Genomic DNA, 17,313 nt, shown 5'->3' with positions numbered 1-17,313 from the left:
GAGCTCCGCCCTCCGGCTGCTGTCCAATTCAGGGGTCGTGGACAAAGGATCCCCGGGGCCTGCGGCGCTACCCCTGGACCTCCAAGCCGAATACTGATTCTCCGGGGCTCACTCCAGGGGAGTCCCAAAGACCCCAGAGGCCAATAGGAAAGTGGGTTCGGTCTGGGCAGCCGTGTGATTGGCTCCAGCCTTCGGGAGCGGGCCCAGGGGCAAGGGGAGGGGAGAGGGGCGGTCCTGGGCTTCGGGGTGGGAACCGGATTCCAGCTGTGGTTCTCTCCCGGCGCTCCCGCCCGCACTGCCACGGCGGCTGGCCAATGGGCGCGCGGCTCGGGGCCGACGGCGCGCGGCGATTGGCTGCAAGGCTGGCAGGGGAGAGGCGGGGCCGAGGCTTGAAGTTGGAGTGAGGGATCCAGCTGTGGTGTGCGCCGGGCTCCTCGCCGCCGCTTTCGCTCGCTCGCTCCGCGTCTCGGCCGGAGGAGGAGGCAGTGGCGCCGGCGACAGCTACGGCAGCGGCAGCCACCGCGGCGGCTGCGGCGGCGGCATCTCCGCCTCCACCCCCGCTCAGGACGGCCCCCCACCGTCTCCCCGCCCCTCCCGGACCGTGAGCCCGCCGCGGGGCGGAGGAAGGAGCCGCCCCCCACCCCCTTCAAACCCACCCCCAAAGAGATCCCTCCTCCCCTCCCCCCGCCGCCGCTGGCGCGGAGCCGGGACGATGCTGACCCCTTAGATCCTGCTCCAGCTGCGCCGCGGGAAGTGGGGGCGCCCTCCCCGGACCCCCCGCCCTCCGCCAGTGCTCCCCTTCTCTATCCCCCTCTCGGGGCCGCTTGGCCGAAGGTAGCGCCGAATCGGGCAACCGGAGCCTGGGCGCGAAGCGAAGAAGCCGGAACAAAGTGACGGGGAGCCGGCCGGCTGGCCCGGGGAGCCCCGGGGGCCCTGGGGAAGCGGGACTCGCGCCGGGCGGGGCTTCCCTGCGACCCGGCGCCCCGCGGGCAGCATGCCCCTGCGGGCAGGGGGAGCTGGGCTGAACTGGCCCTGCCGGGGGCTCAGCTTGCGCCCTAGAGCCCCCCAGATGCGCCCCCGCCGGGGCCCCCCGGTTGCGTGAGGACACCTCCTCTGAGGGGCGCCGCTCGCCCCTCTCCGGACCGCCCGGGGCCCCGGCTGGCCAGAGGATGGACGAGGAGGAGGATGGAGCGGGCACCGAGGAGTCGGGACAGCCCCGGAGCTTCATGCGGCTCAACGACCTGTCGGGGGCCGGGGGCCGGCCGGGGCCAGGGTCTGCAGAAAAGGACCCGGGCAGTGCGGACTCCGAGGCGGAGGGGCTGCCGTACCCGGCGCTGGCCCCGGTGGTTTTTTTCTACTTGAGCCAGGACAGCCGCCCGCGGAGCTGGTGTCTCCGCACGGTCTGTAACCCATATCCTTCGGGGCACGACGGCCAGGCTCGGGGTCGGAAGCGGGGCGGGCCGCGCCGCTGGAGGGGACCGAAAGCCAGGTGAGTCTGAGAAGTGAGCCCGGAGGGTGGGCAAACGACAGGGGCCTGCCAAGGAAGGGAGGGGGCGTCAGAGTGGGAGTGGGGACGCAAGCAGGTCGAGTCGGTACCCCGGGCGAGCCCCACCTCCGTACACACACCTCAGTCCTCCTTGGGGGGTTGGGGTCCAGGACAGGAAAAGAGAGGAGGTGTGCCCCGATGGTCCGCAGTTGGATGCTCTCCAGATGTGGGCAGGGGAGGGTCGTCCTCCAGATGTGGGAAGCTTCGGGAGCCTGGGAGCTCTACTCCGCCCGCCGCCGGTTAGCGAGCTGGGTTTGGTTTCCGAGTTTGGGGGGTGGGGTGGGGAGGAAGCTGCGGGGACGGAAGAGGGGGAACCGCAATCTCCTGGGTTTCCCTCCTGCCCCCGCCCCAAAGTTTGCGGCGGATTCTAGGGTTCAATCCCCCCACCTGGTCCTTGAGGCTGAGGTTTTACTGACCCAGAGGGAGATTTGGGGGGCGGGGACCAGGTCCTATCCCCGCCACCCCCCACCTCGCGGGTTGGAGGCACAACAAGGAGATTCCGGCGGCGGCTGATGTCAGGGGCGCAGAATGAGAACAAGATGTGGTGGAGGGGGGCCGTCTGCCCTGGAGCTGGAGTGGAGCCCCTTTCAGCTGGAGCCCAGTGACGGGAGCGCCTCCCTCCACCCCAAATTTTTCTTCCATGCAGGGTGCTTACGGTTGGGTTGGGGAGTTTTGTACTGGATTTTTTTCTTGTGGAGGGAAAGACTGTGGCAAGAGCTTTAGCAAGTGGGGGATGGGATTTAGCTGGTCCAGGTTACTCCTCCCTTTTCACAAATAGAGTGCTCCCACTGCTAGCAAGGCAGGTATGGGGGACTGCAGCTCTTCCAAAGTATCGGGGGAACAGTGAGACTGTGAGTGTGTTCACTAAGGAAGACTTGGGTCCACCGCCCCAGTGTCTGCTCTGCAGATGGGTTTGGGGAATGCAAGCCCCACATTCTAGGGAGATGGATTTAGCACTGCCCCCTACCCTCCGCCCAGTCTGGAGTGGTAGAGGAGACCCCAGTCCCCCAAACCCCAAGCACAAAGTGCTGCTTGACTAATGCCTGGCTCCAGGCTCCGGAGTGGGTCCTGCCACCAAGGGAAGGAAAGGTGGAGTGAGGTTGCTCTGCTGTCCCAGGTCTTGACAGCTTCTCCTGGTTCCTTCCTTCCAGCTCAGAGGTTCTTTGGGATCTAGGGTGGAAAGCCCCAGGTCTCCCTTGCAGCCCCTGAGAGCCCAGCCGGACTCTGCCTTGGGGAAGGGGGGTGCGGAAGCTTGGTACAGCCCTTACTCTGCAGCTCTACTGCCTCTAGTGCGCAAAGCTGGGATGAGCCTGGGTGCCCCCACCCCCCATCCTCTACACCCTGTGGGTCTTTGGGACGCTCCCCTCATCACACCCTCTCCCCATCCCCTGCCCCTTCTTCCATTCTCTCTGAGCTACAGGAAGAGAGAGGTGGGGGCTTCTGAGGTCTGTGGTCCTCTGAATAGGCACAATCTTCAGCTGTGATCCCCCACCCCCAGGCCCCTTTCTCCATGGCGGAGATGGAGATGGAGAATGAAATATTGTTGAGAAGGATGGGCTCTGAGCATCTCTGCCCCTAACCACCCACCCCCTCCATAAATGGTGAAAAGCACCAGCCTCTATGTCCTCTGGGGTCTCGGGGGGAGATAGATCTCCCTCCCCGTCCTGCCCCCCAAAACAGACTTCTTGGCTCGCGTCTCTTCCCACCTGCCCTATCTCCAGGTGCCAGTGGGGAGTTTGGAGGCAGACTCCTTCCTTGAGGGTCTGGCAGGAGACAGGTGGTGAGGATTGGGTTGAGGGAAGAGAGGTGAGAGCCTGGTGCTCATCCTGGGAGTGGGAGCAGTCTTATCTTGGGGGAGTGGGAGTCTGGGATGGGGGACATCTGCGTCACTAGATCTGGAGAAGCAGCTGAGCCTGGCTTGCCTGAGGATGGGATGAGAACAATTTCTTGGCAAGGGGGCTGCCTGAGCTGTGCCCCCCACCACTTCCATCCTACCCAAGTGCCAAGGGAAACCTGTATTTTCGCTGCCAGAGGGCCTTCCTCTTTCCTTTTCTCTCTTTGCGGTATCTGTGAAACCTGCCTTCGCTCCACAAGGGTCCCTCTGCATTTCTGAGCCCGAGGGATGAGGGACATAAGGACACTTCCCCCTCTCCGCCCCCCACTAACTGAAGCTAGTTGGGCTTTTCTTGGCACATTCTTCTTCTTGGCCCCCTCCTCTCTCAGCCTCTGTAAGAGAACAGGTTTCTTAGAGTGGAGATCTAGACCCAGGTAGGAAATGGCGTGTGTGTGTGTGTGTGTGTGTGTGTGTGTGTGTGTGTGTGTGTGTCTGTATGTGTTAGAGAGGGAAGGAGGGAGGGCAGTGAAAGGCAGAGGGGTGCACAAGTGCATGTGTTGGTGTTGGGGAGAGCAGGGTATTGGCAGACGGTCAACTCAAAGCCCCAAAGCCCTCCTCCCCAGGTTACAGGGGCGTGTGTCCCCTCGCCAGTGTGTGCTTCTCCAGGCCGAGGGCGTGCGTTTCCCTCCCGGAAGGAGATCCTGAGCATCCCCTCTCTGGCTGTTGTGTCACATCTGGAAGTTTGTGTAGGAGTTTCTCCAAGCTCAGAGCCCAGCACAGCTTTTTCTCATTTGGAAATCACAGGCTGGCATTTGGGATGCCGAGAGAGGGGGAGTGGGAGGGGGGCCAGAGGGGGAGAGGGGAGCCTGCCAGGAGTGGGGGAGAAGGGGGAGGCCTGACCGGCAGGAGCCCTAATGGCTTCCAGAAGCGAGTGCGAGTGTGTGACTGACTGTTCGCCACTCTGTGTGTCTGAGTGTGCGCCTCCAGAGTGGAGGGGGCACCAGGGATTTCTGGAGCCTTCTTTGCCACTGTCCCAGTGCCACAAGTCTGCCTGTTTCTCCTACCTAGGGAGAATTCTCCATTGCTATCCTCAGAGGAAATGGGGGGTGGATGCTCTTCCTGTCTCCTCATCAATTCTCTCCTCCCATCTAAACCCTGGGATTCCGGGGCGAAGGGCTGGGGCTGGGAATTGGATGGGATTGGGGGGCGGCTCACCCCTTGGCAGTCTTTCTGCCCCAGGCCCACCTTCCTTCTTTGTCACACACACACTCCTTCCCGCCCGCTGCACTCCGCTGCTCTGCTGGGGGACTCCTCGTCACCCATGGTGCCAGTTGGAGGCATTCCTGGGATTACCCCCACCACATAGCCCCCCCGCACCCCTTGCCTGCTCCCGCCCAGCTCTCACCCCGCCCTGCCTGCCTCAGCCAGGATGGCGACAGACACAACTGCTCACACGCGCAGGCATGCGCGTGCGCACACACGCACACACACACACACACACACACACACACACACACACAGAGTCACAGACGCTTGAATCAGATTTCTGGCCTATTTCCCCTCTCAAAGATTCCAGTGGGCCGTCTCTCGGTGTCTCTGTGTCTCATGTCTCTGTCTCTGGGTGGGGCCCGCTGCCTTTCTGTGGGCTTCAGTTTTCAGTTCAGCTGGAAACCTCTCTCCCCACACACCCACATGCTCGAGTTTTGGCGGGGGGACCACGGAGAGACAGGCTTGTAGGAGTAGGGGCTCTGCTGGGGGAATCCCCCTTTCAGTTCTCCCCCCCAGCATGAGCTGTGAGGCCGAGCCCCTGTGGATTCCCGGATCCGACAGACACCGGCCTCCCTGTGGGATGGGCACGGCAAGAGCCTGCCCCCACCCCACCTCCCCAACTCTCACTAGAAGGCCAGGACTCCTGGGTCCCAGCCCATTTCCTCCTTAACGTTCCTCAGTCTCAGATTTCCAGATTCCTAGGAGGGAATGGGGCAGCGAGAGGGCCTGCTTCCCTTCTCAGTTCATGCCCGGAGCCCCTGTGCCCACAGAGGTCCCAGCCCGCCTCCCCCTCTCCCCACCTCCCTCACCCTTCCAGCTGCCAGGCTAGGCAAGGGCTCTATCTAGATAAAGCCCCACTGAGAGGACTCATTTGTGGAGATAACATGCTCTAGTTCTCTCTCCCAGGAGGGAGAAAAGGAGGAGGGATGGAAGTGGGGTTCCTCTTTCTGCCATTTCCTTTTTCTCTGCTTTTGATGGTGGTTTGTGGGGAGAAGAAAGATCCTCCCCTCACCTACCCCCCCTTTGGGATCCACTCCAGCCCAGACAGTCACCATAGCAACAATAGGCATGTGACTACACAGGTCTCATAATCGCTATGGCAACCAGTGTCCCCCGTTCCCTTGGTTACCATGGGGATCTGTCACATGGTTCCTCCAACCTGATAACCTGTGGGTCTCCCTGATCCCCCTTCCTTGCATGAGGATGAGACAGCAGCCTGAGTGAGGGGAGATCATGTGTGTCTCGGGGGGGGGGGGCTCTTTAATTACCATGGCAACAAATCCACACCACCTGGTGACACATCCTCCCGTTGTTATGGCAACAGAAGAACATCACACAGTGACATACTGCCATGTTCCAAGGAAACGAGCCCAACCCTGAGAAGGGTGAAAGACCCCCCCCCCATTAATTATTCCTCTGTTCAGATTGTCCCACGTTTTCCTGTGCCTTGGTCTCTTCCCTGTCCACCACGCTCACCTGTAGTGAGAGGTAGAGCGCAGGCAGGACGTACTGGAAGTAGGCTGGAATGCGAAAGGGCTGCCAAGGTTGAGAGCTGGGCATGGGGTCATCTGGAGGCAGACTGGCTATGAGAGATCCCAGGCTGAGCTTGTGTAAGGTGGGGACAGAAAGAAAGGCAGCTCTTCTACGGGGTCACTTCTGCTCCTCCCCCCATGGTTATAATCAGTTCATCTCTGTCAAGGGAAGCAAGGCGGGAAAGCATGAATGGGGAGACACATCTGGCTTCTAGGCAGGGAGATTGATTGATTGATTGATTCCTTCTTTCAGTCTTCCCATGTATTGATCATGTGCCACATGCCAGGCACTACTCCAAGCTCTGTGCAGTATAGAAAGTTGTATCAGAGTCCCCCTGCCTGTCGGGAGCCCACAGCTCGGTAAGGGACATGAGACTAGTGCTTAGGTGACCAACATGGTGGGATCATGCCATTAGAGGGGTCCAAACAGATGTCCCAGGACACCCTTTTCCCCAAAGGACTGCCCCTCTCCCTCATGTAGAGACATCTGCTCACGTGGGACCCTCCCAGACCCCCTTCCCCTGCGGAGGAGAGGAGAGGGCTAGCTTGGGGAAAGCAGACCAGTTCTCAAGGGTAATTGTATTCCCTTCTCAAATGATGACTCCCTCCCTGTCCCCCTTTTTCCAGGGTGACCCCTGGCTGACCCCCATTCTGGGGAGAGATCCACTGGGCTCTGGCTCCACTCAGAAAAACAGTTCCATGGAAACAGAGCACTCTCTATTTCCTCCTTCCCACCTACTTACCCCCCAAAACCTAGAACTTTTTAAAAAACTCTTATTCTTGTAAGAGGGTGTAGATTAGGGAAACTGCAGTGCCATAGGACTTACAGGGTGCCAGGGACAGGTGGCCAGCAGGGTGTGAGTCCAAACGAAAAGGGCCTAGGTAGTGGGGGGAGGAGTGGGAGAGCTGAGAGGGGACTGTGGAGTCGTGGGACATTCCTTCACGCCTGGCCAAAACCTCCTCATTCCTGAAGTTGGGTTAAGACAGGAAGATTCCACGTGCTGTGGGCCCCACTGAGGCTGGCTTGGTGGGTCGTGCCAGCGGCTACCATTCCCTAGGTGGTCTCCCTTCCCCAGTCCCTTGTCTCTGCTTGTTTACCTCATTTATCTGTGAGTCTAGTGCCTGGAACCTTTTAAGGTCCATGGGGTATTTCGCACATTGTCCTGCTGATGGGCTGGAAGTGAGTCACTTAGCAGAATCCACTCTGTGGAAAGACTCAGGGTTTAGAAAGAACCCTTCTCCCCCTTGCTGTTTTGGCTGGTTTGGGCTGGAAGCCACAAGAAGGTATGATGGCGGCGTGGCTTATATGTGCAGGGTATTGTCCACTCTGCACGGCCCGGGGGCTATGCCTAGCACAGTGTCTAACATGTAGCAGGTCCTCAATATTTGAGTGCGTGGGTGTGTCTAGCAGCTGTTTGAGGGCTTTGAGAGGTCAGGAGGCTGGCTGTGGAAGAGGGAGCCTTGGGCTCCAGTGCTGTGGCAACGGGGACCACAGCTGTCCTCCTAGTGCTGGGGCAGTCACGACAGCCCCTCTCTGCCTGCCTGAGCAGCTACGGTGTGCAGAGGAGAGCATCATGGATCAGGAGCTCGGAAACCTCAGCCTTGTCCTGGCTTGTCGAGTGACCTTCAGCACTTGACTTCAGCTCCCTGGGCCTCAGTTTCCTTGGGTTCTGGGGAATAAAATGATCTACCCTGGGTACTTCCCGGGGCTGTGGTGAGCATCAGCTGTGGCATTGTGAGAAAGTGCTTGGTAAACTGTAAGGCAGCATAATCCGACTTTAGGTTTGTGTAACACATTCACATACATTATCTCATTTGCTTCTCACATCTACCCTGTGCGGTAGGAAGAATAGGATTCACATTCAGCAGCAAACTCACGGTGTCTGGCATTTCCACGAGCACGATCGATTCTATTCCCCAAATGGCTTGTGCAAATAGTCAGGGTATTTGTGGCTTTTCCTCCTTTATGGATAAGGAAACTGGGTCCAGAGAGGTGAGATGACCAAGGTGAGCCTGGGCCTGGGGGCTGGTCTGACTAGAGGCCAAGCCCCCTCCCCACTCCTCCCACCACCTGGCTGCTCTTGGATGGGGTGGGGGGGCCAACAAGCAGGAGGTGGCAGGGCGGGTGTGGGGGCTCCAGCTCTAGCCCTGGCCAGCTGTTTCCTTGACGGCCCGATACCTGGTTCGAGCGCATCAGCATGTTGGTCATCCTTCTCAACTGTGTGACCCTGGGCATGTTCCGGCCGTGCGAGGACATCGCCTGTGACTCCCAGCGCTGCCGGATCCTGCAGGTGGGTGTGCCGTGTGTGTTGGGGGACATGCAGCTGCTAATCCTAACACCCCTGACTCCTTCTCTGCAAGAGGCCCTGACCCAACTGGCAGGGACTGTGGAGGGGGTGGAGGGTGTCCCCTGATCCCCTTGTTAGTTTCAGCAGCCTCTTGTCCCCACACCAGGCCTTTGATGACTTCATCTTTGCCTTCTTCGCTGTGGAGATGGTGGTGAAGATGGTGGCCTTGGGCATCTTCGGGAAAAAGTGTTACCTGGGAGACACTTGGAACCGGCTTGACTTTTTCATCGTCATCGCGGGGTGAGGGCCTGGGCAGGAGAGCATGGATCAGATCGGTCCCTTCCTCAGGGCCAGGGTTCCAGGCTGCCTGCCCCTGCCCACGGCCCAGTTACAGCTCTGCTTTCTCCCTGGCTGCCCACTGAGGGTCTGCCTGCCTGTAGCACTCCTGCCTGTACTTCTCTGAATTCCATGCCCTCCCCCCAGTTCTGCCTCCTTCTCTGATGCAGAGTCTGTCCTTGGCTTGGGGTGGCCCTGACCCCCAGACAGAGCCAGATCTTCAGGGTCCCTTGGTGGAGGAGGAGCCAGAGGTCATCCTGCTGTCTCCGCAGCAGGAGTCCTCCTTGACCTCTTTTGACCCCATGGTGGCCTCCGACTCAAAGGGCCTCCCTTTGGGCCCCTCCCGCAGGATGCTGGAGTATTCGCTGGACCTGCAGAACGTCAGCTTCTCAGCTGTCAGGACAGTCCGCGTGCTGCGACCGCTCAGGGCCATTAATCGGGTGCCCAGTGAGTGACCCCTTGGCCCTCAGCCCCTAGACAAAGGGACCCAAGAGGAAATGTGGAAATCTCAGCCCCACCCCCGCCCCCCGCCACCGTGTCCTCACCTGACCACTCACAGGCTCAGTAGGGAGCTGGGGTCACTGGAACCAAAGGGAGCCCCTGCCCCTGGCTGTGGCACTGTGAGCGTCACCTGGGAAGACCCCACCCCCCATTTTAGCCTGGCTTTGGGTCAGAGTCTCAGAGACATCTCAGATGACCCTTCCCCTTCAGGCAGATGACCCCCCAGGGCGATAGGGCTGGGTGGGGACGGTGGAGAGCCCGGCAGGCCAGGCTGGATGCAAGGTGCGAATGGTCTGTTCTAGCCAGAGCAGCCTCTCCTGTGGTCTGGTTCTCACTGGTGAGACCACACTGGCCACGTGGAACGTGACTTCTCTCAAGACAAGGCCACTGCATGCCACACCCTCCCAGCTCTGTTCCCTTCCTCCTCCCCAGCCCCTTCCAACCCGTTGCAGCGACTGACTGCCGGGACCATTATCTAAATTAAACCGCATTGGTTTCTGGAGCCAGCGAAGCTTTGGCAGCTCTAGCTCCCCCTACATCCTGCCCCCCCACTTTGCTCAGGCCCCCTTTGCAACTCCCCAACCTACACAAGCTGCAGATGGTCCCGCTGCGGTCCCGGGGGTGGGGGGTGGGGGGACAGGCGTTTCTGGGTCTCTGTGTCTGATTGTGTGCCCGATGTAGCAGCAGCCCCCTTCCCCGTGTGTGTGTGTGTGTGTGTGTGTGTGTGTGTGTGTGTGTGTGTGTGTGTGTGTGAGAGAGAGAGAGAGAGAGAGAGAGAGAGAGAGATGTGGCTGCCGCTGGGAGGGCAAGCTGCTGAGTGTGTTCTCTGGGGGCTGGGGCGTGTTGGTGTTAACAGGAGCTCCGGAATAGGGGCGTGCCTTGCCTCCTCTCCCGCCCCAGGTGATGGCTGGTAGATTTATAGGCCTCTGTCTAACCACCGGTGTAATTCCCTTAATGCAAACCCTGAGGAATTGATCTCAGTTGGAGCCCAGAGGAGCTGAAGGGGGGTGGGGAAGGCCGGGAGGGCTGGGCGCTTGCCGCAGTCACCAAGAGGGTTAATTAGCTGCTGCTTAGAAGTTTTTGCCCTGGAGGGGGCAGGGGGCCATAGATGGCACTTTGGGGGTTGAAAGGAGCCATTAGAGATCTGTCTGCTGGACAAGGGCTTGGTGGACAGAGGAGGGGGGCCTGGTTCAGACCATTTGGGCTGGTTCTAGACCTGGAGTACAGAGAGAAGGAAGTATCCCTAACAAGGCTTTTTGGTAGGGGGATTTCAGTGGCTTTCCCCATGGAGGGAGCTGTTAATCGATGGACTTCTGAGAAGACAGTGCAGTGTCTCTTCTGGTCCTGATTTGAGACTCTGGACCCAGCAGGGAACAGAAATCAGGGCTGGGGGGCGCAGAACCATGGGGAAGCACAGGGCGTCCTGGCCCCTGCTGTGGAGCTGCCTCTCCGAGTGACATTCCTGCCTCCTAACTTCCTTCCTGGCATTCTCTGCCTCAGTTTCCCCAGTGGTGATAACTTGGCAAGGTCAGGTGACTGTGTCTGGTGAGAGAAGGAAGTGGGAGGGCAGTGTGTGTGTGTTGGGTGTGGTGGGCTTAAGTCCTGGCACCTGTGTTTAGCAGCTCTGTGCTATTGGGCTAGCCAGGTCATTCCTCTGAGCTTCAGGCTTCTCATCTGTAAGTCGGGGGTGGCAGCATTCGCCCTGCACGGATGTTGGGAGAGTTGGCTGGGACGTGGTGTGAGAGTGCTTTGGAAACCACGCTACTCTGGCTCCTTGGCGGTGGTGTGTGGGTGAGCCACGAGGGGTGGTGGGTAGGGTGAGGGGTGCAGGGGCTGCCTGGGGAGTGAGAGGTGTCTGTTGGTCTCCCCTCCATCTTGAACTGGGCCGTCAGCGTCCCCAGAAGGCCCCTCTGGGAGCGCTGCCAGCCTGGCGTCCCCAGCGTGGCTTCTGCCCCCACAGGCATGCGCATCCTCGTCACGCTGCTGCTGGACACGCTGCCCATGCTGGGCAACGTGCTGCTGCTCTGCTTCTTCGTCTTCTTCATCTTCGGCATCGTCGGCGTCCAGCTGTGGGCAGGGCTGCTTCGCAACCGATGCTTCCTACCCGAGAACTTCAGCCTGTGAGTGGTGGACGGGCTAGGGGACGACCTGGGAGTGGTCATGGGCCTGGAATCTCCCTGGGTCCCTCCTTCCTGCGGCTGCAGACCCATCTGTTCTCAGATCTGAGACATGTCTGGTTCAACAACTTGGCTGCACATTGGAAGCCCCTGGAGAGTTTTCAAAATTACCAGTGCTGGGGGGGCCACCTCCAGAGGTCCTGATGTCACTGGTCTCAGGGTTCAGCTTGGAATTTTTTAAAGCTCCTCCAGTGATCCTCACGTGCAGCAAAGTTTGGAAAACACAGCTCTAGGATGTGACCTTCCGACATCCCAAGTCTGGAGTTTCCCTGCTCAGCCCTCGCTCTCCTCTCCTGGTGCCCACAAAGCCCTGCCCTGCCCTGTCCCTTCCCCACCCGCAGTCCTGCCCCTGCTCACTCTGTGCGCCTCGGTGCACTCACGCCAGCTCACCCTTCCTGAGCCCCCTGCCTGGAGAACCCTGCTCCCCACCCTCATCCCTGCCCCGCTTCCCGCCCCGCAGCCCCCTGAGCGTGGACCTGGAGCGCTACTACCAGACGGAGAACGAGGACGAGAGCCCCTTCATCTGCTCCCAGCCTCGCGAGAACGGCATGCGGTCCTGCAGGAGCGTGCCCACGCTGCGCGGGGAGGGGGGCGGTGGCCCGCCCTGTGGTCTAGACTACGAGGCCTACAACAGCTCCAGCAACACCACCTGCGTCAATTGGAACCAGTACTACACCAACTGCTCCGCTGGGGAGCACAACCCCTTCAAGGGCGCCATCAACTTTGACAACATCGGCTATGCCTGGATCGCCATCTTCCAGGTGGGGCAGCCTGGGGTCCGGGAGATCCCGCAGCATGTCGGCCCCAGGACACAGTCCAGGCTTGCAGGGGTTGCTCTCAGGGCCAGGGTGGGTGTCAGGGCCTCTGGAGGAGGATTCTGTGGGCCCAGAGTCAGCCTGCCCCTCTGCCCCTCCCCAGGTCATCACGCTGGAGGGCTGGGTCGACATCATGTACTTTGTGATGGATGCTCATTCCTTCTACAACTTCATCTACTTCATCCTCCTCATCATCGTGAGTGACTCCTTAGACCCCGGTGGGGATGTGGGATCCTGGGGGCACCGGTGGGGCAGTCCAGAGAGGGGAAATGTTGCTCAGTCTGAAGTTCTTAGCTCTCAGGACAAGTCCCCGTAGGGAGGGCATCAGATGAGAAGTCAGGAGGAAATTCAAGGTCAAGGCCAGACTCTACTCCTAACTGCTATTATGACCTTGGGCAAGTCATTCCCCTCGAAGCCCCCCACCTTACCCCGGGCCTCTGTTTCTTCATCAGTAAAATGGGTGGTCCTCAAGCCAGGGTGATACCGTCTCCCCTGGGGGACATTTGGAAATGGGAAAGGGTGGTTCTGGCTTTGTTTTGTTTTGTTTTTTAAAAAACAGCTTTATTGAGATATAACTCACCTATCATATGATTCACCCATTTGAAGCGTACAGTCCAGTGGTATTTAGTATGTTCACAGAGTTCAGTGTTTTATAAGGATGAGGGGAGTGCCACTGGCATTTTGTTGTGGCAGGAAGGGAGAGATGCTAAACATCCTGAAATGTCTGCAAACAAAGCATTGTTCTACCCAAAGTCCCCATCAGTCGCTGTTGAGAAACATTACGTGATCTCTTGTTTCTTCCAGCTCAGAAATTCCAAGACTTTACGAAGGCAGGAGACAGAGGCAAAAGCAGCAATATTTAATAGTTTTAATCACTACCATTCATAGTTAATAACTTCACTGCGACCACTCACAGCTTATTTATTGAGCACTTACTATGTGCCAGCCCTGTGCTAAGCTCTTTTTATGGGCTGCTGCATTTAATCCTCACTGCCATCCTGTGTTGTCTCCATTTTACAGATGAGGAAACCAACGTTTCCTCGTTTATCCGACCCCACCACGTGCTTTGCCTGTGCTGTGGATTAATGTCACTGGGTGGGGCATCAGTGCTGATGTGTGCTGTAACATCTGCTGCCTGCTTAATCCTTGTAGTCCCCTGTGAGGTGGCCTGAGAAGGGGTGGCCATCCCCATCTCCTAAATGAGAACTCAGAGCCCCAGGTCACACAGAAAAGTAAGAGCCTGGAGCTGGGAATTCAGCCCCAGGCCACCAACCCCAAGTTCGGCCTTATTCCATGTCACCAAGAGGCTAATGACAGAGCCAGACACAGGGTTAGATACTGAGAGAAACAGATGAAGAAATAGAATAAGGTGGGGAGATGTGGGGGTGGAGGACAGAAAAGAAAGAAAGGAGGAGAAGATTGAGATCGACTCAGGACCTAGGACAAGCTCGAGAGGAAGGTGGAGACAGAGTGAGGCAGCTCCTGGTGGGGGAGCGGCAGAGGGCAGGCCCTGAGAAAGAGCAAGTCCCCCAGGCCAGCCCCTCCTGCCTCCCTAGCTTCCCTGGTGCGGAAGAGTGGGCAGGCTTGGGGCGAAGCCTGGCTGGAGGCCCGTTCCCTTCCCTGACCCCCACCTCAGGGGCTGAGGCCAGTGCTTCAGGAAGCGGGGTCTTCTCACTGTGCTGCCCCCCAAGCCTGGGGGTGGGAAGGGGGAAGGAAGGGGGAAGGAAGCAGACAGGGAGGTAAGGGGCCTAGTTTCCGCCCTCCCACACACCCCCCGAAAAATCTTTTCAAACAGCTCTCTGGAATCACACTAGTGAAGCTAATTATCATAATTACTAGGACACGATCTAGAAAAGAAAATCTGCTTTGTCACCATAAATATTCATTTCCTTTGTTGGGAATTGTTGTCCAAGCGTTGGTTGTCCCAGAGTCTGGGGAAACTGAGGCATGGAGATGGGGACCAGGGGAGTGTGAGCAAGTCAGAGTGGCAGCTGGGCTAGTCCGTAGGGTCCAGGGTTTAGCCCCTCACTCAGCTGGGGGAGGGGAGCACAGGGAAAAGGGTACAGGGGAGACCCACAGTCCCTGATGTCACATGAGGATACCGAGGCTCCATGGATGAGGGTCTCTCCCAAGGTCATGCAGCTAGAACTGGGCCTAGAAACAGGAGTCCTGTGAACAACATTTTTGCCAAGATCTCAAAGGCTCGTTCCAACTGGAAAACCCCCTGTGCCTAGTGCACTCATTTCCACTGTACTGTACTCCTGATGGGAGTTGGGGAGGGGTGCTTAGTCTCCTTGGAGGGGTGTGTTTAGGGGCAGGGAGTTTGGGAGATAACCTTGCAGGAAAACACCATGATCAATAGCAACACCTTGGAATTTCACAGAGCTTGGTTCAAATCTCAGCCTTACTCTGCATTGGCTGAACGATCTCGATCTTGGGCAAATGCCTTACCTCTCTGGGTTTCAGTTTCCTCATCTGTCAGATGGAGATGTCACCTCCTGAGACTGTCCTAAGAATAAAATGAGATAATGCTTCGAAAATTGTTGAGCCTGGTGCCTGGCCTATGGGAAGTCCCGTGTACGTGGCAGCCGGGATTGTGATCCGCTTTTCTTCAGGACATCTGCTCTTCCTGTCCCCACCCTTACAGGTGGGCTCCTTCTTCATGATCAACCTGTGCCTGGTGGTGATTGCCACGCAGTTCTCGGAGACCAAGCAGCGGGAAAGCCAGCTGATGCGGGAGCAGCGCGTGCGGTTCCTGTCCAATGCCAGCACCCTGGCCAGCTTCTCCGAGCCGGGCAGCTGCTACGAGGAGCTGCTCAAGTACCTGGTGTATATCCTCCGCAAGGCGGCCCGCAGGCTGGCCCGGGTCTCTCGGGCAGCGGGCGTGCGGGCCGGGCTCCTGAGCAGCCCAGCACCCCTCGGGGGCCAGGAACCCCAACCCAGTGGCAGCTGCTCTCGCTCCCGCCGCCGCCTGTCCGTCCACCACCTGGTACACCACCACCACCACCACCACCACCACCATTACCACCTGGGCAATGGGACGCTCAGAGCCCCCCGGGCCAGCCCAGAGATCCAGGACAGGGATGCCAATGGGTCCCGCCGGCTCATGCTGCCACCGCCCTCAACACCCGCCCTCTCCGGGGCCCCCCCAGGTGGTGCAGAGTCTGTGCACAGCTTTTACCACGCCGACTGCCACTTGGAGCCAGTCCGCTGCCAGGTGCCCCCTCCCCGGTCCCCGTCTGTGGCATCGGGCAGAACCGTGGGCAGTGGGAAGGTGTACCCCACTGTACACACCAGCCCTCCACCAGAGATGCTGAAAGAGAAGGCGCTCGTAGAGGTGGCCCCCAGCTCTGGGCCTCCCACCCTCACCAGCCTCAACATCCCACCCGGGCCCTACAGCTCCATGCACAAGCTGCTAGAGACACAGAGCACGGGTGAGAACTCCGGGTGGGGGCCTCTTGGTGCTCTTGTCTGGGGGCTGGGTGGTGTCCCAGAGGGGACCAGAGCTCAGATTCCCACTCTCCCTCTCATGGCCTTGTAGTCACGTCACTCCTTTGAGCCCTGATTTTTTCATCTGTTAAAATGGGAATCGTAATTCCTACATTGTAATAGTGATAACTATCAGGTAATAGGCACCTGCCACGTATTCTGCTCTGTGCTGTTTGCAGTAATATCTAGTGGCTGTTGCCTAATGGTTGTGTGCCTGTCACATGCTTTGCAGCAAAATCCCATTGGATCCTCTCCACCGATTAGGTGATAAGCTCTCTTAGTATCACTATTGTGTGGGTGAGAAAAAGGAGGCTTGGGGAGGTTGTGTGACATGCCCAAGGCTGTGTCATGGGTGAGGGGTGGACTGTGAGGCCCACGCTCCATACTCCTTGTCGCAAGGCTCAGAGGGGAGAGGGTGTGTGACTATGCCCAGCATCACGCCCCGCACTCTAAGCCTGAGTCTCAGTCCCTCCTCGCAGGGAGATCGGGGCCAGGAGCAGCAAGTCCTTGGGGAGCTGCTTGTCTGGTGGGTGGAGCACCCAGTGTCATGGGGCAGTGAGACACGGGGTGTTGGGCTCTCCCCAGCAGACAGGTTCTCTGCAGCGACAGCCCAGGGACTGTTTTGGAAGGGATGTGGCACGTGGGGAGCAGCGGGATATTCGTGGGGGTGTTACGTGGGAACGTGGGCTGGGACCAGAAGGTGCTATCACAGAGCCCAGAGCGAAAGGTTCTTATGCCAGCTCTTCCGCTGCCCTGCCACGGGACGTGGGCCAGTCGCACACACCCACGTGTAAAAGGCAGGGCTGGGCCCATCGTTATTGTCAGTGGGGGCTTACTGACGCCCTCCTGTGTGCAGATGCAGTCAGTAGGGGAAATGTCGCTGCGTGCCTACTAGGGGCTGGGCCCTGGGCCAGGTGCCTCCACAAATGTGCTTTTCCCCGGATGTCTCTAAGGTTTCTTTCAGCTCTCATATTCTATGACTGAAGCTGGATTTAAATGGATATTGTTGTCTTGGGATAGGTCACTGTGCATGTGCACATGAGTGTGTCCAGTGTGTGTATGTGCATTTGTGCATGCACATGTCTGGGGCGTGTATGTACACGTGTCTGAGATGATGCTTTTTGCTGGTGTGTATGCACACACACGGGTTGTGTACCTAGTATATGTGCCTTGTGTGTGTGAACATGTTTGCACAAGCATGTGTTTGGTATGTACACCCTCCAGAAGGTGTATACGCGGTAGCATGCAGTGAGTATACAGTACATATGTGTACATGCATGTGTCTGTCGCATGTGTGCATATGCATGTGTCTGGTGTGGGTGTGTGTGCAAATGCACACGTGTGGGTGTGTCTGAAGGATCCGTTGGAAAGTGCTGCTCAGAGCAGCCTTGATGTAGGCCTAGCTTGTGGGAAGGAGAGAGAGTCCAGGCTCCTTGCTGAAGGCCCCTAGGACGTAGGAGCTGTCCAGGACCTCGGAGAATATCAGGCCTCTCTGCCTGAGCCCTGGGACACTCAGCAGTGACAGT

At 58.6% G+C, this 17,313-nt stretch overlaps 1 protein-coding gene across 1 annotated transcript in view; it reads left to right on the top strand.

Annotated features, from left to right (window-relative positions):
- Nucleotides 1-1,149: 1,149 nt before the first annotated feature.
- The window catches only part of CACNA1G (calcium voltage-gated channel subunit alpha1 G), a 60,917-nt gene continuing 44,753 nt past the window's right edge, over nucleotides 1,150-17,313 (top strand). The window contains 8 exon segments of the mRNA XM_045525132.1: nucleotides 1,150-1,411; nucleotides 8,361-8,472; nucleotides 8,636-8,769; nucleotides 9,155-9,252; nucleotides 11,267-11,426; nucleotides 11,944-12,244; nucleotides 12,402-12,494; nucleotides 14,946-15,732. Coding sequence (XP_045381088.1) covers nucleotides 1,170-1,411; nucleotides 8,361-8,472; nucleotides 8,636-8,769; nucleotides 9,155-9,252; nucleotides 11,267-11,426; nucleotides 11,944-12,244; nucleotides 12,402-12,494; nucleotides 14,946-15,732 — 1,927 coding nt within the window. The 5' untranslated portion in view covers nucleotides 1,150-1,169.

This window comes from Lemur catta, chromosome 15 (assembly GCF_020740605.2).
Source record: "Lemur catta isolate mLemCat1 chromosome 15, mLemCat1.pri, whole genome shotgun sequence".
Taxonomy (NCBI): Eukaryota; Metazoa; Chordata; class Mammalia; order Primates; family Lemuridae; genus Lemur; species Lemur catta.
This window is presented reverse-complemented; position numbering and strand designations above follow the sequence as displayed.